The 10815-nt window shown below is 38.4% G+C and overlaps 1 protein-coding gene across 2 annotated transcripts in view; it reads right to left on the reverse strand.

Moving 5' to 3' along the window:
• The window catches only part of phf6 (PHD finger protein 6), a 13464-nt gene extending 5039 nt beyond the window's left edge, over positions 1-8425 (reverse strand). For both annotated transcript variants that reach the window (XM_008419711.2, XM_008419709.2), the window contains exons 1-4: positions 8273-8425; positions 3991-4152; positions 3586-3687; positions 33-166 (exon numbers count right to left, since the gene is read on the reverse strand). In XM_008419711.2, coding sequence (XP_008417933.1) covers positions 33-166; positions 3586-3687; positions 3991-4122 — 368 coding nt within the window. In that variant the 5' untranslated portion in view covers positions 4123-4152; positions 8273-8425. The remainder of the gene's footprint in view (positions 1-32; positions 167-3585; positions 3688-3990; positions 4153-8272) is intronic.
• Positions 8426-10815: the final 2390 nt, after the last annotated feature.

Raw genomic sequence — 10815 nt, forward strand, 5'->3', positions numbered from 1 at the left:
GGGGGTGATAAAATGTTCAGAACTAAACTCACAGATAAATCCCCTGCGACGGGTTCTCTTTGATCTGGGCTTTGTCGTTCACCGCGCAGAAATAGTGATACGTCCTCCGGCACGTCTTGACGTCGCAGCCGATGGTTGCGCCCGGCCGGTGACACGAGGAGCACATCTGAAGAGGAGGGAAGCAGAGATACGGCTGAGGCTCAAAGAGGGACGACTTTAACGAAAGCCAACATCCGACATGTAGCTACAGCAGTTTTGTTTTTCAATAAAAAGTTGTGCTGGGATGAAGTGGTTTTTCAGCCGTGTCGTTATAGATGAATTTCACAAAACTGCAACTTTTCGTGTCACAAGAGTGATCGACAGCCAGTTGTTACTACTGGCGAAAGCGACAAAGACGATGGTATATAGTTTGGGTTTTTTTCGGACTCCACCAGAACGTGTCGACTCCAAAGCTCTTCTGAACAACTGCCAAATATAATTTAACCAAAACCCCACTTATACAGTCGCTCCCACGTATAAAGGTCTTGTTACACCAATGCAGATCTTGCCTTGATCTTTAATGACTTATCATGTGAACAAGTTAATTAAAGTGTGATTTTGAGGTTATTTTTTTATTTAATAGAAACACCGCAATTGCAAAATAGTTTTTTTTTCGACATTAGCAGAATGTAGACAAAGATTTGTAATGGAAATGCAGTTAGTGACGGAAAGTTTAAATAAATAATTTCTCTCCAGAGAAAGCCCACATTCGAATACCAACTATGTTCCTGAAGGGGAATTTGGCTTTAAAGAAAAAGCATCACTGATATCGAACGACATACAAACTGAGTCTGACTTTAGGCATGAAAAAACTGTGAAGTGTCAAGAAGCTAAATATATATTTTTTCCCACCAAGTAAATTCGACTCCACAAGAATGTTAAATCAACTCTTATTGATAACCAAAGGCCAAGGCGAGCTTTTACAAAGAAAATTTCATTGTGGAAAAATAAAAGCAAGACCTCAAGACTCCTTGTTCTGAAAGAAAATAAAAGCATTTCACAGGGAGAAAAAAATGGTATTGGACAAACATCAGAAAGCAAGTCAACATATTGTTATTTTGTTATTCGAGGATTAAATCCAGATTTTGGAGAGGAGAAAAAAGGAATAAGTTGGAGCATAACACTGAGAACACAAAACTTCCAGAACGATCCTGTTTTACACAAAGTTGCTGCTTTGGAATCACTGCAGGAATCAGATAAAGTTGCACCAAGTTTGATGTTGGCTGGTGGCAAAACCTTTCAAAGTGCAGCCTTGAAAAAGACGGTTTGGGTTTGTAATGTTTCTCAGAGTTCAGAGGGTTTTATCTTCATCTTAGAGACTGGCTAGAGACAGGAGAGGATTTCAGCTCAGCCGGTCTGTTCGAGACCCAACAGAACCATCTCGACCCCAGTCACTGAACGCAACATGTTAAATGCTAATAGGCTGGGCTGACAATGCCACTCTTTGGTGTTGATGCTGTAAGTGAAGACGATGAAAACTCAAGTTTAGCCATTTTTCGCATCAGCAGGATGTTTAAAAATAAATTTAGAAAATGAAAAGAGGTGTAAGAAGCTATTTACAAGAAATTGTTGTAGAAGAAAAGACATGTCTGCAGTTCATTTATGGCTGCAGGAGGGCAAGAGAGAGATCAACATGTAACAGGAAGGCAGAAAGTAAAACGTTTTCTTCTTGACCTTAAAATTCTAATTCATACATACTCTGATGATCCCAATTAAATTTAAATACCGGTCATGACTGGTCTCTCAAGGACAATTCAATTTCTTAAAAATCTGAGCGTAAAGGATCAACAATGTCGAGGGCAGTGGCCTCCAAATGTTTTGCAGGTGTTGGATTTATGTAGAAAGGGGCTCAGAACTCACTACACAYCTGAACCAAAAAAAAGGGTCTCAAATATTTGTGTTGTTAAAATAAAAAGGCGTCACATTTGAAATATTCTGGGGTTGATTGTTTTCTGTTCGGCAGGTCAGGAAAGTCTATTTTCAGCAACAAGAACGGTGTACAGGTCAGAGGTGCACCGGCTGCAGTTTTCCGGCTGATCAACGATTATTTAAAAAGTCTGASGATTCGGATTTTGGTTGATTGCATGTTGTTGTTTTTTGGGACGATAAATTGATTTTATCCATTAATTGAATTTTATGTTTACAAAGATTTCATTTTTGAAAAATATTGACTTTATTTTTCATTTTTCACCACTCCTTGGTTTGCTGTAGWTCAGACTGAATAACTCAATTTTTCAAAAATGTATTATCCAAAAATTTGAAAAAATGTGAAACATTCACTTAATGATYGGCCGATTTTTACATGTGAAGCTGATCTTATCCACAGATGTTATCAACCTTGACAAAAGTCTAAAAATCAACCACTTTGCTTTTCTTTTCTCCCGTGAGAGAAATCTGACTGACAAACCGGCTGACCAGGGCATGTCTGCACATTTACAGTTAACAACAGTCACCCCATTGTTGCCAATTCATCAAATTTCCTGATAAATTGAGCAACATTTCAGACAAAAAAAAAAAAGGTATCGGACAAAATCAGAATCGGTAAGTTAGGCTTTTTAAAAGATCGGTAATCGACAATAATTTGGGMTAACTCCTGAAAATAGGGAAACCGTTGTTACTGTAATTGTTGTTTTTTCTCAGGGTTTTAAGGGGGGGTTGGGGTTAACGGAGTTGATTTTCTTTTCTAATACATTCTGTATGCAATAATGCTGCTCTAAGAGATCTCAATGTCTTGACTGACAAGGAAAGACAAGTTGAATGCTGGACAATAATTTTACTACCCTTTTTTCCTTTGATATGAGAGCACACTTATGTCCTGTATATTATTGAAAACATTGCTGTAAATCCAATAAAGATAATGTTGGAGAAAAACAAAAGATCGGTAATCTGCGATTGGCCAGAAAATGCAATCGGTGCAGCCCTAATAAAAACTCTGATCGGTGCGTCTCTAGCTCATTCAGGAACTGCAACTCAGCAATTTTTGCATCTTGGTTTTCTCCCCTGCCCCTCACACACAGCAGGGAGCAATGCATCATGCTGTTGGCATGAGTTAAGGAGAGCCACGCCAAAACTTATAAAAACAAATAACATCTGAGTTTTGATGGCTCCAGCAAGCCATCAAGCCATTTGTTCACCAACCCCCGAGGTGAACAAATTATCTCTGGACACACATGTTTGTTTTTCTCTCTGATTGGACCCATGAGGTGTCCCCACTGAGCCCTGTGCACAAGTTACTTAAAWCTCTGCAGCGCTGATCCATTCTGCCATCAAACAGCAAAAAAAAAAAATAATAATAATAATAATAATCAGGATTCATATGCGTTTTAATAAAGTTAAAGTCCCACACTCTTCAGACTTAAATGTCAAGACTCTGAGTCTTTTCTTGGCTAATTTAAGTATGAACATTTGCTATGAAATTCAACACGCACACAAAAGAAGAAGATGATGATGGATGGAGGAATACGGAAAACTTGAAGCCTGCTTCCAGATAACATCTCTGTGGAGCAGCGATTACCATTATGCAACAGCGAGAAAGTGGGAGCTCACCAGTTTGCTTCCCCTCTTGATCTCCTTTTTTACATCATCGACGGAAAACCCTCCGATGTTTTCGTTGTCGGAGTGTGACGTGACCAGAGCCGAAGAGAAAAGCTGTAGAGAGGAGAAACGGAACATTTCATGTCTTGTCTTTTAAATCTGAAATATTTGTTGGATAGCTTTGGGTTTATTTCTTTTTTTGGAGTAGAAGGACATCCTGGCTTATATTTAGGACGTACAGAGTTAACCATAGAGTCAGTTTCTAACACGAGTCARACAGAAATAATGGCTCTATTTAGGCTGTAATGTTTATTTCTCTGACATACAGAGTGGGTCGGTGGGAGGGTTTTGGAAAGAAGACGCGCGCGCTTGAGGGACACGAGGCAGTAAAAGTTGAAAACAAGGAGCTCCTCTCACCATGCACTTGTGGTGGGCTGCCACCTTCTGGCTRTCGGACAGCAGCAGCTGGCCGCACTCCTTGTCCCGGCTGCTCTTGCAGAAGGCACATTTGGGCAGCCGTGCTGCGGCTCCTCTCCTCTGTCCGGACATTGCCAAAGCTTCCGACGCTCCGCAGAGACTCTGATTAAAAAGAAGAGGACAATTAGAAACCCATCAGGGGCGTGAAGGTGGAAACACGAGAACGTCGTCCAATAAGAAGGAAAAAAAAAAAGGATGATGATTAAGAGGAGTTAAGAAATCAATTCTCACTCACTGTGAGATGACACAAATCGCATTACTGCACGTTTCTCTTTTATCCATCTCATTTCAATTCGTCACATTTGGTGGAAGTTTTCATGTGAACGARACCTTCAAWTTMATTCTTTGATTGCAGCACTGTAATGTCAACTGTTTATTGGAGCGGCAACTATCGATCATCTGAGTCGATTAATCAATTATTATGTCRATTTACACAATTTTAGATAATACAATAAATAATCCCAATTCCTTTTGTAAATAAGAAAAATTAAAGCTGAAGTTATTCCTCTTGGCTAAAACATATTTACAGACAACAAATGTGTTTTTATCTTAAATGCAAACTGTATTTGGTTTTTGTGCAGCTTTGACTCAATCACTGCTCTGAATAGGTTGGGAATTTGTACAAAATTGACTTTTTTTTTGAGTCTGTATACTCCAGTTAGCAATTACTCAATTGCTAAATTAGTTGACAATTTATTCAATAATCGATTAATCACAATTAATCATTTCAGTTTTACGTTATATGGGCCAGAACCCAGATTATGGCCCAGATTTTTTTTTTCCCTTTCCACTGCGTGTAATGGCAGCCGGACTATAGATGTTCTCCCAGCCTAGCGAACCTTGGCTAAAATAAACAATTATCTATGTTACATCTTGTATAAATCCTGGGAAAACTCAAAGTACATTTCATTCAAAATTCATAGAAACTGTTAACTTAAAAAAGCTCAACAAAAAGAAATGTTTCAGTTAAACTTGCTATAAAGGGATTGTTAGCAGTGCTAGTAACTATGTCACCAGTGATTTTGTGAAAAACAATTATTTACAAACATAGGATTACGACCCGTCTTGAATAAATGTACTCAAAGGTTTTAACTTCCTAAACTTTTTCTGTGACCATAAACTACTGCTTTAAAAAAATGTATTTATAAGGTTTTGTGGTCATCTTTACCAGCAGTGTCAATAAACGTGGCCGGCGCCGTCAGCAATATTCAGGCTCTTTAGAATAGTTTCCTTTTTTTTAAAAGGTAAATGTCTACAGCCAATCTGTTCAACTGTGACTGCTGTCATTAAATATATAGCTAATCGATTAGCTTGCATGCTGAACACTCCTGTAGGATTTGAAATTTCTTCTCTACTCGGAAAGACAAATAAATCTTTTTTTTTAAATCAGTGTAAAAAGTTATACAAGTATTACAGAATCACAAATAAAACCCTTCAGACAGGAGAAGCGACCCCAGAAACATCCGGGAACTAAACTTTGGCTCAACCGGCAGTTAAATAACTTTGAAATGAAGCGCTGGAGGCAACAACAGAGCCGCTCTGTGTGCGAGAACCACCAAGTTWAGCTCAGCACAGCCTCGGATGGATCAAACGCGGGACGGGACATGATGGCGGATCCGGCTGAAATATGGATGAGCTTCTAACAGCCTGGTGATGTAGACGTTCATCGTCTAAGAGGAGGACATAAAACTTTTCTAATGTGCCGCAGCCAGAGGTCGTCAACGTTTCTGCTGAATTTTAGGAGACACTTTTGTGAATGGAAACACGACTGTAGCCTCCGCGCTGCTACAGAAATGACAACAAAGCGTGGACGGTAAATCGGCAGATGCATGACTCGGGAAGACGCAGGTTACATTTTGGTTTAGTGCCACGGCAGGAACCCCCACATTTCAGAAAATGATGCGACATGCAGCTTGTTTTGCACTCGACATGAGCGTTCTTCCACATTTCATCTGCCTCGTTTCTAAAACCAGAACTGAAATATGTTTTGGGGGTAGGGGAGCTGAACTGCTGTGTCATACTTGCAGTCTTTACAACATCATCTTCTTAAAGATGCTATACAGTGGTTTTTTGTTTGTTTTTTAAATCACGCAAAATAACACACCAAACATTCACCGGAACAAGACAAACACAGCTGAGCAATCGAGTAAAGATTTCAACTGGAGGATTTCGCAAAGTAAATCAAGCAAATTCCGATTTGAGCGGACCGGGGGTCGATGACATCACGAGAGGTACAAGAGCCGAGCTGATCAGATGGTTTTAGTGAAAAAAAGACGCCAAACAAAACATCTGATTTGGCCAATTTTAACTAAAATGACTCTGATTTTGATCAGTGACTTAAATAGAAATATTTAAATTTTTTCCTRTTTTTTAAAATAAATCAGCAGCAAATAATAATAGAGAAACAGCATGCATGTTTATTAGTTTAATAAAGAATAAAAACAAATCAGGGTTAAGGAGAAATGTAGCAATCTACCAGTGAAACGTTTCTTGGCGTTTCAGTTATTCTGCTGTTTTGACCTGCTGGTTATGATAGGTTTACACAATACATAGAAAATGAAAATATAAAAACATTAATATGCGTTGGGGGTCCATTGAGGTAGAGATTTTGAACGCAACAGAAAGYGAAACAATTACAAGACTGTCAATGTTTATGCACCAAAATCATATGTCTATTATCTGATTTTTAAATCAAACTAAAAAAAAAATAAGAGCACATAATTGTAGTTGATGTGCTTACRGGCAGAAAATGGTGAGACTTATTAGTTATTATGCATTTAAATRAAGAAAAACAATCTAAATTAAACTGCAGATCAAGTGAAGATAACCCAGATATTGTTTCATGTCCTATTGCATTTAAAAGTGTTTATTTTTCCTCTTCTGTGTTATAGTAGTTTGTTAAGAATACATTTGAATTAATTCATTTCCAGGGCAGACCTACAAGGTTGTTTTTTTTTTTTTATAGAATTCCAAAAATTGTTAATTGATTTTGGCTTGATCTCTTCTTCTGAAAAAGGAATTTGATTTTATTTTTTTTTAATAAGGAAAAAAATAAGACAAAAATCTAAGTACAAATTGAATGAAATTAATTGTGATCAGCTGCCTTATGTGACGTCACCAGAGACTTGGGTGCTTTGAAGTTTGACTTTTGAATGGTGGCTTTTATCAACCAAATTGGGGCTGGGGGGGCCAAAAGACTTACATGTGGTTTTTATGATTTTATGAGTGATAGGCTGCATCTAAAAGGAGGTTGGATGATTTTACAAARAGTCTGAGTTGTAGCTTAAAAATGTAATATGCGTTACTCCTTTTTATTTTATTATTTTTTTAATTAGTGCACTTAAAAAAAAAAATTCTCATGCAGAGCATTCACTGCATGAACGCAACACATCAAACCTGCAGATGTGTTGTTAAAATTCCGCTGCCGTGATGTCCGGATTCCCCAGAAGAGCCTCAGGAATWTATATTGAAGTGGGGATTAATACGAATCAATTCAATCTGTTCTAGTCCATAAGTAAAAGTAGCATTTTTTTTAATATATATATAAAACAAAACAGCACTGTGCTGCGACGCCTTGATTGAGAGCCATTACAGCCATGATAGCAGGGCCAGGCTTTCACTGCGGCGGCAACAGTAGCGGCGAAAACACGAACACAGCCCCGGGTAAACAACAAATAGTCATCTTTATTTCAGCCTCTGCTCTCTAAAACGTTCCCATGCAACAGTCTTGTAACAAACCGGGGTGTCGTTGAGTAATTGTAGTGAGGAGAAAACGAGGAAAATGAGAAGTGTTCTAAATTTCTCCTCCAAAGTTTTGAATTAAAGGGGGCGTGTGACTCTTTTCTCCAACAAACTACAGCCTTAACTGAAAACTATTTTCTCTGTGAACATTTCCAGCACCCCCGAAATGTTCTCCCAAGGCCTGTATATGATGCAGGAAAATAAAGGTCGGTGGTAGGAAAATGTGTATGTTCGACATTAGTTTCTCCTCTGGAAGTCCCTCCGAAGAAACTGCGTTTATTTCCCTTTAAATGTGGGAAATTATCATGACAGGCGCGGGTCTTTGCGAGCCGTTTCGAAGGCAAAGAGCGCCATACGTGTGGAGTCCGTGTTCAAAGCGAGCAGCTCGGTGTTGTAGCGCCAGCAGCACGGCCTGARCCGACACCAGGCCACGGAGCACAGAGGATAACATCCAGCCGCGGAGACACAGCTCGCTTCTTACCTGCTGATTTTATCTTATGGCGCTGAGCAGGTACAAAACGTGGGGAAATGTTCCGGACAACGGCGGCGTTTCTTTCCGTCCTTCAGAAGTGATTGTGTGCTTTTTCCCACTAGCATGAAGCTAGCCGCGGCGCAGCACAGCACAATTTCCGGCTCTGCCTTTCAGAATAAAAGTCGAGTATTTTGCGACGCTTTCAAAAAAAAGTGGAGCTGTGTTAAAGGTCGTAATTTAGTTGTGGTAAACAATTACTATTCGTTCTGCTTTTTAAGTCATAAACGGAAAATAGCAAAAACGACACAACACAAGCAGACCAACCAGAGGTGGCTCTGGCTCTGGTTTTCTGTACTTCTCAGGTCTGGATAAATATGGAAAAATGTTTTGATTTATCAAACTATTTTCTCATCTTTAATTTTCTAAAGAACAAAAATCTGTATATTTATATTAATGTTCTGTTTATATTAAATCACATGCTTTATCTTTGATTTGTCTCATCACACCTTATGTTTTACACATCAGCATTCTGTTTTTCCACTGTTTTTCCATGATTGCACACATGCCCCAAAAGTGAACTTTGTCCAACTTTGTGGACTCCAGACATCTTTACATTCAGCTTGACCTGGATCCGTGGTCCTCAAAATGGTTCCTATGAGTGATATGTTAAGTACTTTGGTATACTGCTGTTTTTCAAACTTCTAGGTAAATAAATAAAGAGAGATTTATTGAGTGACTTGATGACCCTAGAGATAAAACTATTATTCAAGCCGTTCACATAATATTTTTCATACGAAAGGTCAAAATGCTGTAATAATTCAACAAAGATCWAGAAAGATGGCTACGGAAAAGTAACATTTCAAAATGAAAATGTGTTGAAACCCAGATTTTTGTTAAGTTTTGTCCGCCAGCTGAACCCAACTGCCCGATCTTNTTCTGTTTTTCCACTGTTTTTCCATGATTGCACACATGCCCCAAAAGTGAACTTTGTCCAACTTTGTGGACTCCAGACATCTTTACATTCAGCTTGACCTGGATCCGTGGTCCTCAAAATGGTTCCTATGAGTGATATGTTAAGTACTTTGGTATACTGCTGTTTTTCAAACTTCTAGGTAAATAAATAAAGAGAGATTTATTGAGTGACTTGATGACCCTAGAGATAAAACTATTATTCAAGCCGTTCACATAATATTTTTCATACGAAAGGTCAAAATGCTGTAATATTTCAACAAAGATCAAGAAAGATGGCTACGGAAAAGTAACATTTCAAAATGAAAATGTGTTGAAACCCAGATTTTTGTTAAGTTTTGTCCGCCAGCTGAACCCAACTGCCCGATCTTRAGCTTCAGTAAATTCTTTAAATCATGGACTTTACTATCTCAAAACAATTATCCTCGCACAGGTTTCGGTTTTTTTCTTGTTTAGCAGTTGACAAATGAACCTGGCAGAACAGCAACTTCAATTCTCTCTGCATCATCATTCAATCAAAATCACACCTATCATTTTTGCTGGGCCAYGCCATCAGACCGTATCCGGGAGGAGTAGTTTTAATGCTCTGACCACATTGGTTATCTTCCACAGAAATGTCTATCGTAAACATTTTCAGACTTAATGAGCAAAGTCTTTGAGACTTCAGGGTCTAATTCAGCATAGAAACCATATGTCGTGGTTCTTTGCTTYATCTGCATGTTGTCAGTAAATCAGCTTGTTTTCTTCACTCTTTTACATTTTTTAGTAAATTCGGCCTCTGAAGACAGAAATGTAGGCCGATCTTTAAGTTATCAGGCTGCTCTTGTACCARCATACGTTTTTGTCCTAGATGCAGTTTACTTTTAGGTATAAACCTTTCCTTTCTTCTGAAGCTTACAGTTAGGGTGTTTGATATGAAATATATAAATAAATTATAATGAATGTAAATCGCTTTGATTTTAAGAACCCAACCAGCTTCTTGTATTTTCTAATGTTGACTCATTTTTAAGCATTACTTCAGTCACTGGAACCTCTTTTTCTTCTTCTTTTTATGCTTAGARTTGRCTGGAAAGAAATTGAAGAAATAATTTTKTTTYGTTTTCTCCAACGAATTACTTTTTTTAAAGGTCTKTTTCTGTGTCTCTCGCTCCTCTTTCTCRCTCTGTGAGTAAATGTCCCTCGTCTAACTTCCCCGGCACGTTTGCTCGTTGAACCCCAGTAGCACTTGCGGCAGCCAACGTGTCGTGGCTCCTTCTCCGAGGAATTTTCAAATCCTTCCCATTGTTTAAGCTGACAGGACATCTGCTCAGGACTCGTTTCCTGTCAGTCAAGCAGTCACAGCAGCTTGTTAGTTGACAAGCACTCTCTTTCTGCTGCATAGGCAGTTATTGTTTTTTTTTTCATGAGAAGTAAAGGATTTCTAGGTTTAGGTTTATTTTTCAAAATGCTTCATTATTTATTCATTTATTGTTTTTTGTGCTATTTTTGCATCAAAAATAATGACAATCTGTTCATGCATGCTAAACTAAGTCTGTGTATATGTAGCTGTCTTGACATATTTTCTTCCATATGGATGATTCTCA

The sequence above is a fragment of the Poecilia reticulata genome, linkage group LG10 (genome assembly GCF_000633615.1).
Source record: "Poecilia reticulata strain Guanapo linkage group LG10, Guppy_female_1.0+MT, whole genome shotgun sequence".
In the NCBI taxonomy this organism is placed as follows: domain Eukaryota; kingdom Metazoa; phylum Chordata; class Actinopteri; order Cyprinodontiformes; family Poeciliidae; genus Poecilia; species Poecilia reticulata.